The 24,665-nt window shown below is 36.1% G+C and overlaps 1 protein-coding gene across 3 annotated transcripts; it reads right to left on the bottom strand.

The window, feature by feature from the left end:
* Positions 1 to 2,267: 2,267 nt before the first annotated feature.
* Positions 2,268 to 24,641, bottom strand: rp2 (RP2 activator of ARL3 GTPase). 3 transcript variants are annotated; one of them, XM_062039283.1, is made up of 6 exons: positions 24,513 to 24,641; positions 16,015 to 16,161; positions 11,363 to 12,031; positions 4,115 to 4,229; positions 2,750 to 2,835; positions 2,268 to 2,681 (listed from the first exon to the last, which is right to left on the bottom strand). In XM_062039283.1, exons 3-6 carry the CDS (start codon positions 12,011 to 12,013, stop codon positions 2,598 to 2,600), a joined length of 936 nt encoding a protein of 311 aa, XP_061895267.1. In that variant the 5' UTR covers positions 12,014 to 12,031; positions 16,015 to 16,161; positions 24,513 to 24,641; the 3' UTR covers positions 2,268 to 2,597. The 3 variants fall into 3 exon arrangements, with proteins under 3 accessions (XP_061895267.1, XP_061895268.1, XP_061895266.1); XM_062039284.1 differs by having other exon boundaries at positions 24,619 to 24,636; XM_062039282.1 differs by having other exon boundaries at positions 24,520 to 24,585.
* Between the last annotated feature and the right edge of the window lie 24 nt (positions 24,642 to 24,665).

Here is a 24,665-nt window from a genome sequence, read left to right as displayed (position 1 = left end):
TCATATTTTGTTATTTTTACCATCTTAGATTTCACCAGAAGTGTGTCAAATATACTTTTAAAGAACTTTTGTGACTTTTTATGCGATGTAACTCAAATATTTTAAACCAAAATGTCATATGTTGGGTTGATTGTGTAGGTCATTTTTATATTTGGTTATATTTGCCGTCTTAGATTTCACCAAAAGCTTCTAAAATATACTTTAAAAGGACATTTGTGACTTTTTATGCAATGTAACTCAAATATCCAAACCAAAATGTTGTCTGCTGTTTTAAATATGTCAGTTATTGTCATATTATGCTAATTTTACCATCTTAGATTTCACCAAATGATTGTCAAATATACTTTTAAAGAACTTTTGTGACTTTTTATGCAATGTAACTCAAATATCCAAACCAAAATGTTGTCTGCTGGCTTAAATATGTAAGTTATTTTCATATTTTGTTATTTTTACCATCTTGGATTTCACCAAAAGTGTGTCAAATATACTTTTAAAGAACTTTTGTGACATATTACATGATGTAACTCACATATTCTAGACCAAAATGTGGTATGTTGAGTTAAATACATGACTTATTTCTATATTACGCAATATTTACCATCTTAGATTTCACCAAAAGCTTCTAAAATATATTTTTAAAGAACTTTTGTGAGTTTTATATATTGAATCATATCACATATTGAGTCATATATTGAATCATACAAATTGAGTCATATATTGAATCATATCACATATTGAGTCATATATTGAATCATATAAATTGAGTCATATATTGAATCATATAAATTGAGTCATATATTGAATCATATAAATTGAGTCATATATTGAATCATATCACATATTGAGTCATATATTGAATCACATAAATTGAGTCATATATTGAATCATATCACATATTGTCAGATATTGAATCATATAAATTGAGTCATATATTGAATCACATAAATTGAGTCATATATTGAATCATATAACATATTGTCAGATATTGAATCATATAAATTGAGTCATATATTGAATCACATAAATTGAGTCATATATTGAATCATATCACATATTGTCAGATATTGAATCATATAAATTGAGTCATATATTGAATCATATAAATTGAGTCATATATTAAATCATATCACATATTGAGTCATATATTGAATCGTATCATAAATTGAGTCAGATATTGAATCATATCACATATTGAGTCATATATTGAATCATATCACATATTGAGTCATATATTGAATTATACCACATATTGAATCATATATTGAATCGTATCATAAATTGAGTCAGATATTGAATCATATCACATATTGAGTCATATATTGAATCATATCACATATTGAGTCATATATTGAATCATACCACATATTGAGTCATATTTGAATCACATATATTGAGTCATATATTGAATCATATAAATTGAGTCATATATTGAATGATATCACATGTTGAGTCATATATTGAATCATATAAATTGAGTCATATTGAATCATATCACATATTGTCAGATATTGAATCATATAAATTGAGTCATATATTGAATCATATAAGTTGGGTCATATATTAAATCATATCACATATTGAGTCATATATTGAATCGTATCATACATTGAGTCACATATTGAATCATATCATAAATTGAGTCATATATTGAATCATAACACATATTGAGTCATAAATTGAGTCATATATTGAATCATATCATAAATTGAGTCATATATTGAATCATAACACATATTGAGTCATATATTGAATCATATATTGAATCATATCATAAATTGAGTCATATATTGAATCATCACATATTGAGTCATAAATTGAGTCATATATTGAATCATATAAATTGAGTCATATATTGAATCATATCATAAATTGAGTCATATATTGAATCATCACATATTGAGTCATAAATTGAGTCATATATTGAATCATATAAATTGAGTCATATATTGAATCATATCATAAATTGAGTCATATATTGAATCATATCACATATTGAGTCATATATTGAATCGTATCATACATTGAGTCACATATTGAATCATATCATAAATTGAGTCATATATTGAATCATAACACATATTGAGTCATAAATTGAGTCATATATTGAATCATAACACATATTGAGTCATAAATTGAGTCATATATTGAATCATATCATAAATTGAGTCATATATTGAATCATCACATATTGAGTCATAAATTGAGTCATATATTGAATCATATAAATTGAGTCATATATTGAATCATATCATAAATTGAGTCATATATTGAATCATATCACATATTGAGTCATTTTAAGGTAACGTTCAGATTGAGTTGGAGTAAAGTGAGCGGCACCAGAATGAACTTGCCTGCTGGGTCTTGATGGATGTTTGGGACCATGGTACTAGACCAGGGACTGGCACCAGCAGCAGAGTTCTTAGAACCCAGCAGGCCTGCCCGCAGCCGTTGAGCAAGACGCAGACTTGACGCAAGCAAACACAGAATAAATATCCACAGCAAGTCGGGCATGAAAGTCCTCCAGCAGAGACCACCGAGTCACACCCGTGGACCTCAAGAACTACAAGCAGCACCAGGACCAGGACCAGGACCGGGACTCACAAGCCCATCTGCATGTCAGCAAAGTTGAAGAAGCTGTCCACGTCCCGACAAGACGAGTGCTTGTCCTCCGACACAAAAACCTGCAGGGGGGGACACAGAAAAACCAGGACAGTCCAAAGTCTTGTCGGAGAGAGACGGGCTGGCTCACCTTGGCCCCGCTGAAGACCTCGCTGGCCAGCTTCTTGCAGGCCTCCACCACGCCCTCACCGTTCATCTCCATGGCGATGACCGGACCTTGTGAGGAACGACACGGAACGCTCTTATTTTGGAGGGGAACATCCTCACCTTGCAGCCTTACAATACTTTGTTTTGTCCTCAAAATTCTACACACAATACCCCACCATGACAATGTGAACATGTTCTTCCTACAGCTTCACCGGAGTCCACCTGTGCTAAAGTCTTGCACAGACCCAGAATCAAGTCCAAGGACGCCCAAGACTGGATGGTCCCAATGAGCACAGTGGTCTCCTTCATCCGTGAGTGGAAGAACTTTGGAACCACCAGGATTCATCGGTCTGAACTGAGTGATCAGGGGGAGAAGGACAGGTGACCAAGACCGTGGTCACTCTGGCAGAGAGGAGAACCTTCCAGAAGGACCAACCGGATGCCATTTCTGAGTCAAAAGTTTGCCAGAATGCACCTGGAAGTCTCTCAGACCACGAGGAACTAAATTCTCTGGTCTGACGAGACCAAGATTGAAGTCTTTGGCGTCATGTTTGGTGGAAACCAGGCCAGTACCATCCCTACAGTGAAGCACGGTGGTGGCAGCATCATGATGTGGGGGTGCTTATCAGGCAACAGGAACTGGGAGACTAGTCAGGATAGAGGGAAAGGTGAATGCCGCAATGTGCAGAGACATGCTGGATAAAAACCAACGCTTCCCGTCCACCCCGAGAGGTGCTGCAAAGAGGAATGGTTGAAAGTGTCCAAAGGTAGGTGTGCCAAGGTTGTGGGATCGGGTTCAAACAGACTGGAGGTGGAAATGCTGCCAAAGCTGCATCAACTAAGTATTCAGCAAAAGTCTACACGTCGTCTTTTATTTTTAGTACTTTTAAAAAATAAAAAAAAACTTCACATTGTCATTATGGGGTATTGTGTGGAGAATTTTGAGGACCAACATGAATGTATTCCATTTTGGAGTGAGGCTGTGACATAATGTGGAAGTAGTGTGAATACTTCCGGGATGTCAACAAGTTGACTTGACTACAGTCACCTGAGCTAGTCCACTGCACCATCTCCTCACCTGAGCTAGTCCACTGCACCATCTCCTCACCTGAGCTGGTCCACTGCACCATCTCCTCATCTGAGCTAGTCCACTGCACCATCTCCTCACCTGAGCTAGTCCACTGCACCATCTCCTCACCTGAGCTGGTCCACTGCACCATCTCCTCACCTGAGCTAGTCCACTGCACCATCTCCTCACCTGAGCTGGTCCACTGCACCATCTCCTCACCTGAGCTAGTCCACTGCACCATTTCCTCACCTGAGCTAGTGCACTGCACCATCTCCTCACCTGAGCTAGTCCACTGCACCATCTCCTCAGCCTGCTTCTGGAACACACGCTTGACGTCTTCTGGCCGCATACACACTTCCTTGGTCTGGACCAGCACCAAACCTGCAGCAGTGGCCTGTGGGCAAGGATCCTGTTCAGTTCCACATCAAACACTCACTTACACACACTTACACTTACACGTGCACACACTTACACGTGCACACACACACACTTACACGGGCACACACACACTTACAAACCATTTAACACGTGCACACTTACACACACTTGCACATGCACAGACACACACACACATGCACAGACACACACACTTACACACACTTGCACATGCATAGACACACACACACATGCACATGCACAGAGACACACAATTACACACACTTGCACATGCACAGACACACACACACATGCACAGACACACACACTTACACACACTTGCACACACTTACACGTGCACAGACACACACTTACACATACTTGCACGTGCACACACTTGCACGTGCACACACTTACACGTGCACACACACACTTACACGTGCACACACTTACACATGCACACACACACACACTTACACGTGCACAGACACACGCTTACATGTGCACACACACACACACTTACACGTGCACACACTTACACGTGCACACATGTACAGACACACGCACACTTACACACACTTGCACACACTTACACGTGCACAGACACACACTTACACACACTTGCACACACTTACACGTGCACACACACACACTTACATGTGCACAGACACACACTTACATGTGCACACACTTACACGTGCACACACACGCTTACACACATTAACACGTGCACACTTACACATACTTACACACACTTGCACATGCACAGACACACACTCACACACACTTACACGTGCACAGACACACACTTTCACACACTTACACACACTTATACATGCACAGACACACACTTGCACACACTTGCATGTGCACAGACACACTTACACACACTTGCACATGCACAGACACACACACACACACATGCACATGCACAGACACACACACTTACACACACTTGCACATTCACAGACACACACACACACATGCACATGCACAGACACACACACTTACACACACTTGCACATGCACAGACACACACACACATGCACATGCACAGACACACACTTACACACACTTGCACATGCACAGACACACACACACATGCACATGCACAGACACACACACTTACACACACTTGCACATGCACAGACACACACACACACATGCACATGCACAGACACACACACTTACACACACTTGCACATGCACAGACACACACACACATGCACATGCACAGACACACACACTTGCACACACTTACACGTGCACAGACAGACACACTTGCACACACTTACATGTGCACAGACACACACTTACACAGACACACACTTACACACACTTTCACATGCACAGACACACACTTACACACACTTGCACACACGTGCACACACACCTGCACAGACACACACTTACACGTGCACAAACACACACTTACACACACTTGCACACACGTGCACACACACCTGCACAGACACACACTAACACGTGCACAGACACACACTTACACACACTTGCACACACATGCACACACACCTGCACAGACACACACTTACACGTGCACAGACACACACTTACACACACTTGCACACACGTGCACACACACCTGCACAGACACACACGTGCACAGACACACACTTACACACACTTGCACACACGTGCACACACACCTGCACAGACACACACGTGCACAGACACACACTTACACACACTTGCACACACGTGCACACACACCTGCACAGACACACACTAACACGTGCACAGACACACACTTACACACACTTACACGCAGAGGTGGGTAGTAACGCGCTACATTTACTCCGTTACATCTACTTGAGTAACTTTTGGGATAAATTGTACTTCTAAGAGTAGTTTTAATGCAACATACTTTTACTTGAGTATATTTATAGAGAAGAAACTCTACTTTTACTCTGCTCCATTTATCTACATTCAGCTCGCTACTGATTTTTATCCATCTGTCTATGCACGCTTTGTTTGTTTTGGTCTGTCAGACAGACCTTCAAAGTAGGATCTAAGCATGCCTGCGTGTCACCAATCAAATGCAGTCACTGGTGACGTTTCACTCCGTTTCACCAATCAAACAGAGCCAGGCGGTCACATGATTAACAAGCTTAAACTTACATGAACTCAACGTCAAATTTGAGGAAGCACATGGCGGTAAGTAACGTTAGTAGATATTTTGGCTGTCAGCGTAGGCTGATGTTAGCTTCCCTGCTATGAATCACTGTCAAATGTACATCGTGTGGGGACATTTATTAACGCACTGTAGCCACATAGACACACACACACACACACAGTGGCACACACACTCACGCATGCATACAAACACCAATCAGAAGTGCACAGTGTGTTCCCAGGTGCCGCCCACACCTATCAGTTTATGGTTTGCGTAAAGGCTAACTTGTTATTTTCCTTTGTAATCTCTGCCTACTGAGCCTATGGTGCTGTTAAGTTATTGTGGCTCAATTTGCCTTCATTTTTTTTATGTCAATGTATTATTATTTCATATATATTATTGTTTTAGTTGCTTAAGAGATATTCCTGGCTCCGAATTTGCTCATTGCTATTTTTATATTTTTGTGCATTATTTGTTGCCGTCATCATTAAAAAAACAGGTTACTCATCAGTTACTCAGTACTTGAGTAGTTTTTTCACAACATACTTTTTACTTTTACTCAAGTAAATATTTAGGTCACTACTCCTTACTTTTACTTGAGTAATAAATCTCTAAAGTAACCGCACTCTTACTTGAGTGCAATTTCTGGCTACTCTACCCACCTCTGACAGGCACACACTTACACACACTTACACGTGCACAGACACACACTTAAACACACTTACACACACTTGCACGTACGTACACACACACACACACACACACACACACACACACGCACACACACCCACACACACACACACACACACACACACACACACACACACACACACACACACACACACACACACAATGCAGAAGGTATTTGTAATGATGTTGGTGGTGATGAGTGGTGCAAGTTTTGGCAGCAACACAAACATGCCTGCAATCGTTATACACCATGTGAGAAGTACACTTACTGTACTGAATGTGTACTTTACTGTATTATCAAGGTCTGATAGTTTTACATGTTTTTTTTATAGTTGATTGTTACATACATACATATATATACATACATGTATATACTAGGGATGTCCGATAATATCGGCCTGCCGATATTAGCGGCCGATAAATGCGTTAAAATGTAATATCGGAAATTATCGGTATCGTTTTTTTTTACTATCTGTATCGTTTTTTTATTTATTTTTTATTTTTTATTAAATCAACATAAAAAGCACAAGATACACTTACAATTAGTGCACCAACCCAAAAAACCTCCTTTCCCCCATTTCTTTCTGTTATCAATATTCTGGTTCCTACATTATATATCAATATATATCAATACAGTCTGCAAGGGATACAGTCCGTAAGCACACATGATTGTGTGTGCTGCTGGTCTCACTAATAGTACTAACCTTTAACAGTTAATTTTACTCATTTTCATTCATTACTAGTTTCTATGTAACTGTTTTTATATTGTTTTACTTTCTTTTTTATTCAAGAAAATGTTTTTAATTTAGTTATTTTATTTTATTATTTTTTTAAAAAAGTACCTTATCTTCACCATACATGGTTGTCCAAATTAGGCATAATAATGTGTTAATTCCACGACTGCATATATCGGTTGATATCGGTATCGGTTGATATCGGTATCGGTAATTAAAGAGTTGGACAATATCGGAATATCTGATATCGGCAAAAAGCCATTATCGGACATCCTTAGTATATACACATATACATACATACAAATATACATACATACATATATATATATACATACATGTATATACACATACATACATAAATATACATACATACATATATGTATGTATATATTAGTGTTGTAACGATACCAATATTTTGGTACCAGTACTAAAATTATTTCGATACTTTTCGGTACTTTTCTAAATAAAGGGGACCACAAAAAAATGTCATTATTGGCTTTATTTTAACAAAAAAATCTTAGGGTACATTCAACATATGTTTATTATTGTAATTTAGTCCTTAAATAAAATAGTGAACATACTAGACAACTTGTCTTTTAGTAGTAAGTAAACAAACAAAGGCTCCTAATTAGTCCGCTGACGTATGCAGTAACATATTGTGTCATTTATACACCTTTTATTTTGTACACATTATAAAGGACAAGAGGTAGAAAATGAATTATTAATGTACTTGTTCATTTACTGTTAATATCGGCTTACTTTCTCTTTCAACATGTTCTATCTACACTTCTGTTAAAATGTAATAATCACTTATTCTTCTCTTCTTTGATACTTTACATTAGTTTTGGACGATACCACAAATTTAGGTATCTGTCCGATACCAAGTAGTTACAGGATCATACATTGGTCATATTCAAAGTCCTCATGTGTCCAGGGACGTATTTCCTGACTTCATAAACATAATATACTATGACGTAATCATAGTAGTATCAACTCGATACGCTCCTGTACTTGGTATCATTACAGTGGATGTCAGGTGTCGATCCACCAAAGGCGTTTGTTTACATTGTGACGCCGGAGAGCTACGGTGTGTAGTGAAGCATGTTTAGCTATTCCTAGTCCTCCAATGATAATGGTACTTGTAAGAAACTTACTTTATTTGTCGCCATGGAGACCAGGATTAGTGATTTAGAAGTAGCTACCGCTACGGCGGCGGATGGACGTTAGCCGCTAGCTAGTTAGCCATGTCTTAAAGCACCTCTTCCTGAGGGTGTTTCAGTGTTAAGTCAGGACTTCGGGAAGGCCATTCTAAAACCTTCATTCTAGCCTGATTTAGCCATTCCTTTACCACTTTTGACGTGTGTTTGGGGTCATTGTCCTGTTGGAACACCCAACTGCGCCCAAGACCCAACCTCCGGGCTGATGATTTTAGCTTGTCCTGGAGAATTTGGAGGTAATCCTCCTTTTTCATTGTCCCATTTACCAGTTCCATTGGCAGCAAAACAGGCCCAGAGCATAATACTACCACCACCATGCTTGGCGGTAGGCATGGTGTTCCTGGGATAAAAGGCATCACCTTTTCTCCTCCAAACATATTGCTGGGTATTGTGGCCAAACAGCTCCGTTTTTGTTTCATCTGACCACAGAACTTTCCTCCAGAAGGTGTCAGACGAAACAAAAATGTTGCCGTTGGGCCACAATACCCAACAATACACTATATTTCCAAAAGTATTTGGCCACCCATCCAAATGATGAGAATCAGGTGTCCTAACTACTTGGCCCGGTGTATCAAATTAAGCACTTAGGCATGGAGACTGTTTCTACAAACATTTGTGAAAGAATGGGCCGCTCTCAGTGATTTCCAGCGTGGAACTCTCATGCAACAAATACAGTCGTGAAATTTCCTCGCTCCTAAATATTCCAAAGTCAACTTTATTATAAGAAAAGTGAAGAGTTTGGGAACAACAGCAACTCAGCCACCAAGTGGTAGGCCACGTAAACTGACAGAGAGGGTCAGCATAGTGCAAAGACGTTCTGCACAGTCAGTTGCTACAGAGCTGATGTGACCTTCCAATTAGCCCACGTACAGTACGCAGAGAGCTTCACGGAATGGGTTTCCATGGCCGAGCAGCTGCATCTAAGCCATACATCAGCAAGTCCAATGCAAAGCGTGGGATGCAGTGGTGTAAAGCACGTCACCACTGGACTCTAGAGCAGTGGACACGCCTTCTCTGGACTGATGAGTCACGCTGTTCCATCTGGAAATCTGATGGACCAGTCTGGGTTTGAAGGTTGCCAGGAGTACGATACATTTCGGACTGCGTTGTGCTGAGTGTGAAATTTGGTGGAGGAGGAATTATGGTGTGGGGTTGTTTTTCAGGAGTTGGGCTCGGCCCCTTAGTTCCAGTGAAAGGAACATTGAATGCTCCAGGATACCAAAACATTTTGGACAATTCCATGCTCCCAACCTTGTGGGAACAGTTTGGAGCGGGCCCCTTCCCTTCCTCTTCCAACATGACTGTGAAAGTGCAACTATTCTTTTTGGAGGGTTTTAGCGATAAAGGGGAGGTGCGATACCAGTGGAAGGTCAGAATTGAGGTTAGGAATACACTACCGTTCAAAAGTTTGGGGTCACATTAAAATGTCCTTATTTTTCAATGAAGATAACTTTAAACTAGTCTTAACTTTAAAGAAGTACACTCTATACATTGCTAATGTGGTAAATGACTATTCTAGCTGCAAATGTCTGCTTTTTGGTGCAATATCTACATAGGCCCATTTCCAGCAACTATCACTCCAGTGTTCTAATGGTACAATGTGTTTGCTCATTGGCTCAGAAGGCTAATTGATGATTAGAAAACCCTTGTGCAATCATGTTCACACATCTGAAAACAGTTTAGCTCGTCACAGAAGCTACAAAACTGACCTTCCTTTGAGCAGATTGAGTTTCTGGAGCATCACATTTGTGGGGTCAATTAAACGCTCAAAATGGCCAGAAAAAGAGAACTTCCATCGGAGACTCGACAGTCTATTCTTGTTCTTAGAAATGAAGGCTATTCCACTAAATTGTTTGGGTGACCCCAAACTTTTGAGCGGTAGTGTACATGTAAACATAGAGAAACTTGAGAACTATTTTCTGCAGGTTTAGTGGCAGGGAGTTACAGCTGCGCTTTTAAGGGTGAGCTAAGGTGGTGTGGTGTTAGCGCCCTTGCCTTGCATCATTTACACACCACATTGGTCTGACTACGGTCCTTTTTAAAAAAAAATCCAAAAGTGACTTTTCCTTTCTTATCCACAATTTCTTCATTTTGACTTTGTCTTCTCACTCCATGCAAGGAACCAAGCAAACGTGATGGTTGATACTGTCACCTGATTGGCTGTTAGCGTGTCACTCCCACTGATCAGTGATCACTTCCTGTTTTGCTCGGTTACCAGAGAGCGAGTGCCTTTGTTCGTGCAACCAACCTTGCTTCCATACCTCTGTTATTGATATCGATCGTGCCCATCGCCATGTGTATTGATATTATTGTATTATATTTTGTGTTGTCAACACCGTATCAGATGAAGTCAAAGAGGAAGTAGGAGCCCACTCACCAGGTCGATCATCTTGCGGGCGTTGGCGGTGGCGTAGTCTCCGGCGAAGAACACAAACAGGCAGGACTCCTGGCTGTCCTTGCGCCGTGCGCCCCTGGTCAGAGGCACGATGCTGTGCGCCGCGTCCCCCAGGATCCGGACGGACTTAAACTCCGACCCGGAGTCCGGGGCCGGCACCGAGTCCAGCACGGCGGTGCTCTCCGGCAGCAGGCTCCAGTTGGTCTCGCCGGCGACGGGCGTGAAGTCGTGGACGTTGCTCCAGTTGTTGTTGAAGACGCTGAGGCCGGCGTCCTTGAAGTGGGCGGCCAGCTGGGGGTAGTAGTACTGGAAGCAGGCCAGCCGCACGCCGGTGCTGGACTCGATGATGGGCTGCGTGGCGCAGCACAGGAACACCTCCATCTTCTTGCAGTCGCGCGTGCGGAACTGCTGGCACGCCACCACGCACTTGATGTCCTTGCAGTCCCGGAAGAAGACGCTGCCCTTGACGGGGCCCAGCACCAGGCGGCAGTTGACGCAGTCGTCCACCGTGACCGCCGCCGAGTGGTCCAGCACGAAGATGTCGCAGTTCTCGCAGTCCTGGATCACAAACTGCTGACCGTTCAGTTTCCCGGGGAGACGGCCGGCCGTCACGTCCTTCAGGCCCGTCAGCATGTAGTCCTTGGGGTCCACCTGTGGCGGGACAGGAAACCACGGGGCCAATAACACATTTGATGCACCATGTGCAGGGCGGCTTGGCGTAGTGGGTAGAGCGGCCTTGCCAGAAACCTGAGGGTTGCAGGTTCGCTCCCCGCCTCTTACCATCCAAAAATCGCTGCCGTTGTGTCCTTGGGCAGGACACTTCACCCTTGCCCCCGGTGCCGCTCACACCGGAGAATGAATGATGAATGAATGAGTTGTAAAAATGAATGATGGGTTCTCACTTCTCTGTGAAGCGCTTTGAGTGTCTAGAAAAGCGCTATATAAATCTAATCCATTATTATTATTATTATGTATCAACATACACACTACTGCCCATAATAAGGACAATATTAGTCATAATAATGACAATATTAGTATTAATAATGACAATACTAGTAATAATATTAATGACAATATTAGTAATAATAATAATGACAATATTAGTAATAATAATAATGACAATATTAGTAATAGAAATGTCAATATTAGTATTAATTATCCCAATATTAGTAACAATATAATTATTATTAATGATAATATTAGTAATAATAATGACAATATTAGTAATAATAATGTCAATATTAGTATTAATTATCCCAATAGTAGTAACAATAACAATATAAGTATTATTAATTACAATATTAGTAATAATAATGACATATTAGTGATAATAATAATAACAATATTAGTGATAATAATAATAAAGACAATATTAATAATGACAATATTAGTAGTAATAATGACAATTTTAGTGATAATAAAGACAATATTAGTATTAATAATGACAATATTAGTAATAATAATAATAATAATGATAATATTAGTATTAATAACGACAATATGAGTATTAATAACGACAATATTAGTAATAATGACAATATTAGTAATAATAATAATGACAATAGTAGTATTAATAATGACAATATTAGTAATAATAATAATGACAACCTTAGTATTAATAATGACAATATGAGTATTAATATTTACAATATGAGTATTAATAATGACAATATTAGTAATAATAATAATGTCAATATTAGTAATAATAATGACAATATTAGTAATAACAGCTGAGATAGGCTCTAGCACCCCCCGCGACCCCAAAAGGGACAAGCGGTAGAAAATGGATGGTTGGATGGATAATAATGACAATATTAGTATTAATAATGACAATATTAGTATTAATAACAATGACAATATTAGTATTATTAATGACAATATTAGTAATAATAATAATAAAGACAATATTAGTATTAATATAAGACAATATTAGCAATAACAATAATAATAATAATAATGACAGAATTAGTCATAATAATAATAATAATGACAATATTAGTAAAATAATGGCATATTAGTATTAATAATAATGACAATATTAGTATTAATATAAGACAATATTAGCAATAATAATAATAATGACATAATTACTCATAATAATAATAATAATGACAATATTACTAAAATAATGGCATATTAGTATTAATAATAATGACAATATTAGTATTAATAACGACAATAAGTATTAATAATGACAATATTAGTAATAATAATAATGACAATATTAGTATTAATAATGACAATATTAGTAATAATAATAATGACAACATTAGTATTAATAATGACAATATGAGTATTAATGACAATATGAGTATTAATCATGACAATATTGGTAATAATAATAATGACAATATTAGTAATAATAATAATGACAATATTAGTATTATTAATGACAATATTAGTAATAATAATAATGACAATATTAGTATTAATAATGACAATATTAGTAATAATAATAATGACAACATTAGTATTAATAATGACAATATGAGTATTAATGACAATATGAGTATTAATCATGACAATATTAGTAATAATAATAATAATGACAATATTAGTAATAATAATAATGACAATATTAGTATTAATAATGACAATATTAGTAATAATAATAATGACAACATGATTATCAATAATGACAATATGAGTATTAATGACAATATGAGTACTAATCATGACAATATTAGTAATAATACCAATGACAATATTAGTATTAATAATAATGACAACATTAGTAATAATAATGACAATATTAGTAATAACAGCTGAGATAGGCTCTTGCACCCCCCGCGATCCCAAAAGGGACAAGCGGTAGAAAATGGATGGATGGATGGATAATAATGACAATACTAGTATTAATAATGACAATATTAGTTCTCAAACGTTTACTGAGTGTTGTTAAAAGGAAAGGCCATGTAACACAGTGGTGAACATGCCCTTTCCCAACTACTTTGGCACGTGTTGCAGCCATGAAATTCTAAGTTAATTATTATTTGCAAAAAAAAAAAAAAAAAAGTTTATGAGTTTGAACATCAAATATCTTGTCTTTGTAGTGCATTCAATTGAATATGGGTTGAAAAAGATTTGCAAATCATTGTATTCCGTTTATATTTACATCTAACACAATTTCCCAACTCATATGGAAACGGGGTTTGTATATACAGTGTTTCCCACACATTCATTTATTTGTGGCGGCCCGCCACGAAAGAATTACGTCCGCCACAAATTTAAAAAATAATAATTTTTTTTTTTTTTTTTTTGGTCCTGTCCAGCTTCTCAGGCAAATCATATAGTTGATGTAGATGCCCATATAGGCGTGGCGAAGTTGATAGAGTGGCTGTGCCAGCAATCGGAGTGTTGCTGGTTACTGGGGTTCAACTCCCACCGTCTACCTTCCTAGTCACGTCCGTGGTGTCCTTGGGCAAGACACTTCACCCTTTGCCTCCAATGGCTGCTGGTTAGCGCCTTGCATGGCAGCTCCCGCCATCAGTGTGTGAATGTGTGTGTGAATGGGTAAATGTGGAAATACTGTCAAAGCGCTTTGAGTACCTTGAAGTTAGAAAAGCGCTATACAAGTATAACCCATTTATCATTCATCATTATTCAAATTTACTTTACAAAAGAGAAGTGTAGGATACTTCTCTTGTTGCCTTATTTGTATTTGACCACTACTGTTTTCTGTTTATTTGTTACTGACTGTGGCAGGACACCTCTGCCTCTGTTTCACTTTATGTTGCTGGTAAATAATATGATTGTAGTAGTAGGCTAAAGTTAAATTATTTAGTATGCACTAATTAAAGGGGCAGAGCTTTAAGAGACATTTTAGCTTTTATATTTTATAAGATATATTTTTTGTAAGAACCACAATTAATAAATATATTTCAGTGAATAACTTATTGTTCAAATCTGTATATAAATATGTACATAAAGTGTTGTAATTATATTGTAAAATGGATGGATGGATGGACGTTTAAAACAAAACTGTTATTATTAATTAGTAAGTATACATTTTTTGACACTTTTTAGAGAAAATCATATCATTGTAGTAAATTATGCAAATTACGCGATGATGTCATGGTGACCACGCCCATAGCCACGCCCCCACCGCCACAGGTATCTTGGCAGTTTATGGGAAACACTTATATATATGTGTATATATATATATATATATATATATATATATATATATATATATATATACACACATGCATACATACATACATACACTGTGTAAATGACTTATTTAAAAAAAATTTATGACAGAACTCCCAGGACCAAACTTGATGGGAGCCTTAGAGGTTAAAAAAAATATATTGTATGAATATTGTATTGATTTTTAAAAATATATATATCAAAATGGCCCCGGGATGTTTAGAATTTTCAGTTGAAAAAGTTTGAACACCCTTGTATCACGTGTGGGGGCGGGGCGTCCCACCGGAAGTGGACATGTCGGTCAGGTTAAAGGCGGACATGAAGTGGCGGCCAGGTGTAATCCTTTAACAAGATTAAGTAAATATTTACATGGCGGGGCTGCGGTGTCAAAGTTACACACCAGTGATTATGTTAGCCACATTTGACAGGCAAAGGCTGATAAATGCTAACACTAATAATATGTTCATGTTAAGTGTCCCCACCTTGTCCCTCTTGTCCCAGCTGTACTGCTTCGGTGCCGCCTCGTCGCTGTTGTTGCCAAGGGGAACCGCGTTGCTCGTCGTCGTGGTTTCCACGGTAGTCGTGGTCGGCGTCAGCTCCTCTTTTTCCACACACTTTCGCTTGGACTTCTTGGAGAAAAAGCAGCCCATTTTTTTAACGGCTGGAAGATTTGTCAAGCTGTGTTTGTAATGCGAGGTTCAAGATTGCGTGAGCCTGAGTTGACACGATTTTTTCTTTTTTTTTTTTTGCTTCCCGTTTTCTCCTTCTGGGTTTTTGGACCAATCAGCGCCGAGGAAAGGGTTGCAGTAGCCAATCACAGCTGTCGCTTCTCATGATGCGTTCAAAGACAACTTGGATCGTGAGTAAAATCCGGTTATAATGTTTTTTAATGCAATTTGTTGGTGTACTTAAGGCGGGGCGGGGGTCCAAAGTGTGGACCGCGTTGGAATAAAGGCCAAACAAAACAAGTAACCATGCAAGAAAAAAGGAGCAAAAAGCGATAATGTAGTGAGAAAAAGCAAACATTTTGAATACCTAGGTAAGGTACGTTTATTTATAGAGCCCAGCTCCTACATGAGGCGATTCAAAGAGCTTTGCAGGGAATTACAAGAAGGCAAAAATAAAAATAAAATAATCATAATTCAAATTAAAATCACAAAATATAATCATCATTAAACAAATGAATTAAAATCAACGACTGTGCACAATTACAAGCAAAATATCGGATAAGTACACAAAAAGTATTCTTAATTGAACAATATTGCCGTCTAAAATAGCACATCTGTCAATATAAACAAATGTAAAAAAATATCAAATGCACAAAGTCTCCAAGCCGGCAGCGTATGAAAGTGTGTCCAGTAACAAACGTGTCCGCATCACTCCGCTTGCGATGAGCGTAAAAAATGATGGGGGTCACGAGGTGTTGTCAAAAGACAATTACCACTCCACTTCAACTTAAAGACAGCACAAGTCCATTCCAGGCAATTAATAATAAAATGGTTAGTGGTTTTTCAACCCTACCATTGTTCTTGGTAGGGTTGAAAATATGCACACATTAATAAATATAGAAATACAAATGTGATATACAAATAAATAATTTGTATAAATAAACGCGTATTTGTAAATGTATTTTTGAGATTTGAAAATATATACAAATACAAATGTGATATACAAATAAATAAATACTTTGTATAAATAAACACGTATTTGTAAATGTATTTTTGAGATTTGAAAATATACACAAATAAAATGTATAAATATAAAAAATGTGACATACAAATAAGTCAAGAATTTGTATAAATAAACATGTATTTGTAAATATATTTTTGAGATTTGAATATACGTAGATATGCTTGATTTTATAGCACATCTGTCAATACAAAAAATATTAAATGCACAAAGTCTCCAAGCCGGCAGCGTATGAAAGTGTGTCCAGTAACAAACGTGTCCGCATCACTCCGCTTGCGATGAGCTTAAAAAACTATGGGGGTCACGAGGTGTTGTCAAAAGACAATTACCACTCCACTTCAACTTAAAGACAGCACAAGTCCATTCCAGGCGGTTAATAATAAATTGGTTAGTGTTTTTTCAACCCTACCATTGTTCTCCGTTTGACTCATTTCACTTGTTCTAACCTTTTTCTAACATTCCACACTACTAAATAACACAAGTATGTAAGATTCTCGCCTTATTATTAACCGCCTGCAATGGACTTGTGCTGCCTTTAAGTTGACGTGGAGTGGTAATTGTCTTTTGACAACACCTCGTGACCCCCCATAATTTTTTTAAGCTCATAGGAAGCGGAGTGATGCGGACATGTTTGTTACTGGACACACTTTCATACGCTGCTGGCTTGGAGACTTTGTGCATTTAATACTTATTTACATTTGTTTACATTGACAGATGTGCTATAAAATCAAGCATATCTATATTCAAATCTCAAAAATATATTTACAAATACACGTTTATTTATACAAATTCTTGACTTATTTGTATGTCACATTTTTATATTTATACATTTCATTTGTATACATTTTCAAATCTCAAAAATATATCTACAAATACGTGTTCATTTATACAAATTATTTATTTGTATATCACATTTGTATTTGTATATATTTTCAAATCTCAAAAATACATTTACAAATACGTGTTTATTTATACAAATTATTTATTTATTTGTATATCACATTTGTATTTGTATATTTATTCATATATTCATATGTATTAATATCATATTGATATAGATATATAAGTTGATGTGAGACAATTCTACTTCCATAATGTCGGTATTGTATAACAATAATGGCGTCACCTATTCTACAAAGCTGATTTTTTTCATTATTATTATTATTATTTTTTAAATATACTTGTACATATCAATATCGCTCCATCTGAGAACATTGTTAGCTTTCTAAATGACACAAACGCACACGTTTTTATATGTCCCCACACTGTATCATATATTAGACTTGACCTATTTACACACATATATAATGTAGATGTACAGTATATGACAATTATAATACAGTATATGACATTTATAATGTAGACGTACAGTATATGACAATTATAATACAGTATATAACAGTTATAATGTAGATGTACAGTATATGACAATTATAATACAGTATATGACAGTTATAATGTGAACGTATAGTACTTGATGCCTGAATGACCACTTCAACCTAAAGTTTCCCATTTCCCATTTCCCCTGAAGCCACCTCATCCAAACGTTAGCCACGCCCCCTGGGAGTTTCCTTCCAAACAAGAAGCAGCTGCTCTTCTTCACCTAAATGTTCCAAACACTGACTATGTTGACTATGTTGACTATGTTGGGGAATGTCAAACCTCTAAAACAACATGGCAACTACAGCCACGTGTTGAAGGGAGTCAGTTTTTAATCGCAGAAGCAATCACTGGTCGCGTTATAAAATGAGGCGCAACGGAATAATTTAGTTCACACAAATATTACTCTATAACAGGGGTCACCAACGCCCGTAAGGACCAGATGAGTAGCCCGCTGACCTGTTCTAAAAATAGCTCAAATAGCAGCACTTACCAGTGAGCTGCCTCTATTTTTTAAATTTTATTTATTTACTAGCAAGCTGGTCTCGCTTTGCCCGACATTTTTAATTCTAAGAGAGACAAAACTCAAATAGAATTTGAAAATCCAAGAAAATATTTTAAAGACTTGGTCTTCACTTGTTTAAATAAATTCATAATTTTTTTTACGTTGCTTCTTATAACTTTCAGAAAGACAATTTTAGAGAAAAAAATACAACCTTAAAAATTATTTTAGGATTTTTAAACACATATACCTTTTTACCTTTTGAATTCCTTCCTCTTCTTTCCTGACAATTTAAATCAATGTTCAAGTAAAAAAATTTTTTTTATTGTAAAGAATAATAAATACATTTTAATTTAATTCTTCATTTTAGCTTCTGTTTTTTCGACGAAGAATATTTGTGAAATATTTCTTCAAACTTGTTATATTATATTGTATAGCTCGGTTGGTAGAGCGGCCGTGCCAGCAACTTGAGGGTTGCAGGTTCGATCCCCGCTTCCGCCATCCTAGTCACTGCCGTTGTGTCCTTGGGCAAGACACTTTACCCACCTGCTCCCAGTGCCACCCACACTGGTTTAAATGTAACTTAGATATTGGGTTTCACAATGTAAAGCGCTTTGAGTCACTTGAGAAAAAGCGCTATATAAATGTAATTCACTTCACTTCACTTCACTTCACTTATGATTAAAATTCAAAACAATTATTCTGGCAAATCTAGAAAATCTGTAGAATCAAATTTAAATCTTATTTCAAGGTCTTTTGAATTTCTTTTAACATTTTTGTTCTGGAAAATCTAGAAGAAATAATGATTTGTCTTTGTTAGAAATATAGCTTGGTCCAATTTGTTATATATTCTAACAAAGTGCAGATTGGATTTTAACCTATTTAAAACATGTCATCAAAATTCTAAAATTAATCTTAATCAGGAAAAATTACTAATGATGTTCCATAAATTCTTTTTTTAAGTTTTTCTCTTCTTTTTTTCGGTTGAATTTAGAATTTTAAAGAGTCGAAATTGAAGATAAACTATGTTTCAAAATTTAATTGTCATTTTTTTCGTATTTTCTCCTCTTTTAAACCGTTCAATTAAGTGTAAATATAATTAATTATTAATAATAACATAGAGTTAAAGGTAAATTGAGCAAATTGGCTATTTCTGGCAATTTATTGAAGTGTGTATCAAACTGGTAGCCCCTCGCATTAATCAGTACCCAAGAAGTAGCTCTTGCTTTCAAAAAGGTTGGCGACCCCTGCTCTATAAATACAGGCTATACATTTTGATTTTTGTTGCGCTTTCATTGTAAATATTCCATAGGGCGGGGCCGTATTCCCCATGTGAGGTGGCAGTGACGTCACTAGCTTGAAGTTTCCCCTCGCCTGAAAAACTTTTTAACAACACGGACAAAAATGCAGAAATAATGAGTACGAACAAGGACACAATAAGTACATTTATAAAACTGCAATAAAAATGAGGTGGTGATAAAAATGTCATGTATGTATGAAATTGTACTACCCTACCTGGAGTGTGGACGCGTGGACTACTACATATCACAACAATGGATAAGTAAATACAAATACAAATAAATAAATAACAGATAAACACAGTTTAAAATACTAATTTAAAAAACAAAACATATACATGTATGTAGATACAGTATGTCTATATGTAGATATGTATGTATGTCCATATGTATATATATAGTATGTCTATATGTAGATATGTATGTATGTCCATATGTATATATATATGTATGTACATATATATGTATGTGTATATATATATATGTATAGCTGTTCTTATGCACATAAATATATATCATGGGCAATTGCCCATACCAGTAGAAAATTAGTCATATGTTATGTCACATTATTTATATATTTGTATATAGATACATCTATTATATATACAGTATATATGTAGACATACATATATGTATACATATATATGTGTTTGTCTATATGTATATATGTATGTGCGTGTATATATGTATGTATATATATACGTCTAATATATATACAGTATATATGTATACATATATATATATATACATACACATCTAATATATATACAGTATATATGTATACATACATATATACATCTAATATATATACAGTATATATGTATGCATACACATATATATATTTATATGTATACATATATACATACACAATGGATATTATGTGTATATATATATTTTATGTATGTATGTATATATATATATTTGTGTATTTATATATATATATATATATTTGTGTATTTATATATATATATATATTTGTGTATTTATATATATATATATATATATATATATATATATATATATATATATATATATATATATATATATATATATATATATACACATACATACATACCGATATATATTTACATACATAAAATATATATACAGACATAATATACATTGTGTGTATATATATATATATATACATATATATATACATAAATATTTGTATGCTCGTGCAGACATAGCGTCGACAATTATAGAAAAAAAATAATAATAGAAATTAAAAGGGAAAAAAATATATATATATATATATATTTTTTTTTTTTTCATTTTTAAATATTGTTTTTAATTATTCACTTTTTGTATTTACTGCTAAGTATGACTCATTTAAAAGTATGTTGCAGAATATGTTCTAATAAAAGTATGATGCAGAATGTTCTCATAAAAGTATGTTGCAGAATATGTTCTCATAAAAGTATGTTGCACAATATGTTCTAATAAAAGTATGATGCAGAATGTTCTCATAAAAGTATGTTGCAGAATATGTTCTAATAAAAGTATGATGCAGAATGTTCTCATAAAAGTATGTTGCAGAATATTTTCTCATAAAAGTATGTTGCAGAATATGTTCTCATAAAAGTATGTTGCAGAATAGGTTCTCATAAAAGTATGTTGCAGAATAGGTTCTAATAAAAGTATGTTGCAGAATATGTTCTAATAAAGGTATGTTGCAGAATATGTTCTAATAAAAGTATGTTGCAGAATATGTTCTCATAAAAGTATGTTGCAGAATATGTTCTCATAAAAGTATGTTGCAGAATATGTTCTAATAAAGGTATGTTGCAGAATATGTTCTAATAAAAGTATGTTGCAGAATGTTCTCATAAAAGTATGATGCAGAATGTTCTCATAAAAGTATGTTGCAGAATATGTTCTCATAAAAGTATGTTGCAGAATATGTTCTAATAAAGGTATGTTGAAGAATATGTTCTAATAAAAGTATGTTGCAGAATATGTTCTCATAAAAGTATGTTGCAGAATATGTTCTAATAAAGGTATGTTGCAGAATATGTTCTAATAAAAGTATGTTGCAGAATATGTTCTCATAAAAGTATGTTGCAGAATATGTTCTAATAAAAGTATGATGCAGAATATGTTCTAATAAAGGTATGTTGCAGAATATGTTCTAATAAAAGTATGTTGCAGAATATGTTCTCATAAAAGTATGTTGCAGAATATGTTCTAATAAAAGTATGATGCAGAATATGTTCTAATAAAGGTATGTTGCAGAATATGTTCTCATAAAAGTATGTTGCAGAATATGTTCTCATAAAAGTATGTTGCAGAATAGGTTCTAATAAAAGTATGATGCAGAATATGTTCTAATAAAAGTATGATGCAGAATATGTTCTCAAAAAGTAACATACTTTCATAAAATTACAAACATACAAGTAGGAATAACAAATCCTGCCTGGCTGGCCTACATGTCAGTGCTCAGCAGAAATGCCTTGCAGCAACAACTGGGCCGTCATTTCCCCAAATTACTGTCAGACATACTCGTGTGTGTGTGTGTGTGTGTGTGTGTGTGTGTGTGTGTGTGTGTGTGTGTGTGTGTGTGTGTGTGTGTGTGTGTGTGTGTGTGTGTGTGTGTGTGTGTGTGTGTGTGTGTGTGTGTGTGTGTGCGTGCGTGCGTGCGTGCGTGCGTGCGTGCGCGCGTGTGTGCGCGTGTGTGAAACCACAAGGGAAAGTCGATCACAATAGAAGTTTTAAAATGTGGTTTGGTGTGAGCGCAGGAATGTTTGTGTAAATTTCTTTGTGGTGGCCTCTGTTTGAAAGTAGTTCTCATTGATAAGTCAATGTGTGCACATACTGTACATACTGTATATACTGTACATACTGTACCATCTCATGCTCCTCATACAGCATGTACTGTTCATATGTACTGTTAGCATGTAGCTTACATATGTACTGTTGGCATGTAGCTCCCATAGCTATGGTAGTGTTGCTAGCCTAGCATGATGTTAAAATGTACTGTTAGCATGTAACTTACATAGCTATGGTAGTGTTGCTAACTTAGCATGATGTTAAAATGTAGTGTTAGCATGTAGCTCACATAGCTATGGTAAGGTTGCTAATGTAGCATGAGGTTAATATATACTGGTAGCATGTAACTTACATAGCTATGGTAGTGTTGCTAACTTAGCATGATGTTAAAATGTAGTGTTAGCATGTAGCTCACATAGCTATGGTAATGTTGCTAACGTAGCATGAGGTTAATATATACTGTTAGCATGTAACTTACATAGCTATGGTAGTGTTGCTAACTTAGCATGATGTTAAAATGTATTGTTAGCATGTAACTTACATAGCTATGATAGTGTTGCTAACTTAGCATGATGTTAAAATGTATTGTTAGCATGTAGCTTATATAGCTATGGTAGTGTTGTTAACCTAGCATGATGTTAAAATGTGATGTTAGCATGTAGCTCACATAGCTATGCTAGTGTTGCTAACCTAGCATGGTGTTAAAATGTGATGTTAGCATGCAGCTCCCATATCAATGCTAGTGTTGCTAACCTAGTATGATGTTAAAATGTGATGTTAGCATGTAGCTCACATAGCTATGGTAGTGTTGCTAACCTAGCATGATGTTAAAATGTAATGTTAGCATGTAGCTCACATAGCTATGGTAATGTTACTAACCTAGCATGATGTTAAAATGTAATGTTAGCATGTAGCTCACATAGCTATGGTAATGTTGCTAACCTAGAATGATGTTAAAATGTAATGTTAGCATGTAGCTCACATAGCTATGTTGGTGTTGCTAACCTAGCATGATGTTAAAATGTAATGTCAGCATGTAGCTCACATAGCTATGTTGGTGTTGCTAACCTAGCATGATGTTAAAATGTAATGTCAGCATGTAGCTCACATAGCTATGTTGGTGTTGCTAACCTAGCATGATGTTAAAATGTAATGTCAGCATGTAGCTCACATAGCTATGTTGGTGTTGCTAACCTAGCATGATGTTAAAATGTACTGTTAGCATGTAGCTCACATTGCTATGGTAATGTTGCTAACCTAGAATGATGTTAAAATGTACTGTTAGCATGTAGCTTACATAGCTATGGTAATGTTGCTAACCTAGCATGAGGTTAATATATACCTATGACCTTTGAGTTGACCCCAGACCGTTTCCTCTCCCGGGGGACCAAAAAGTCCATTTCCTGTTGTGGAAGTGGTCTCCATTGCAACATCATCAAAAAACAAACCTCGGGACAGTGACTCAGATGGCCTCTCGTGCCTGGGGGCGGGGCAT

This window comes from Entelurus aequoreus, linkage group LG27, assembly GCF_033978785.1.
Source record: "Entelurus aequoreus isolate RoL-2023_Sb linkage group LG27, RoL_Eaeq_v1.1, whole genome shotgun sequence".
In the NCBI taxonomy this organism is placed as follows: Eukaryota; Metazoa; Chordata; class Actinopteri; order Syngnathiformes; family Syngnathidae; genus Entelurus; species Entelurus aequoreus.
The sequence above is the reverse complement of the archived record's forward strand: the minus strand, read 5'-3'. Positions and strand labels throughout refer to the sequence as shown.

What these genes read in the sequence shown, in the direction of transcription:
- rp2 (XM_062039282.1), bottom strand. Translation starts at nt 24,570, where the DNA reads ATGGACTTTTTGGTCCCCCGGGAGAGGAAACGGTCTGGGGTCAACTCA. An exon ending in CCCGCAAGATGATCGACCTG is followed by an intron (nt 4,230 to 11,362) that starts GTGAGTGGGCTC and finishes CCTTGCCCACAG; the next exon opens with GCCACTGCTGCAGGTTTGGT. An exon ending in AGGTCTTCAGCGGGGCCAAG is followed by an intron (nt 2,682 to 2,749) that starts GTGAGCCAGCCC and finishes CCCCCCCTGCAG; the next exon opens with GTTTTTGTGTCGGAGGACAA.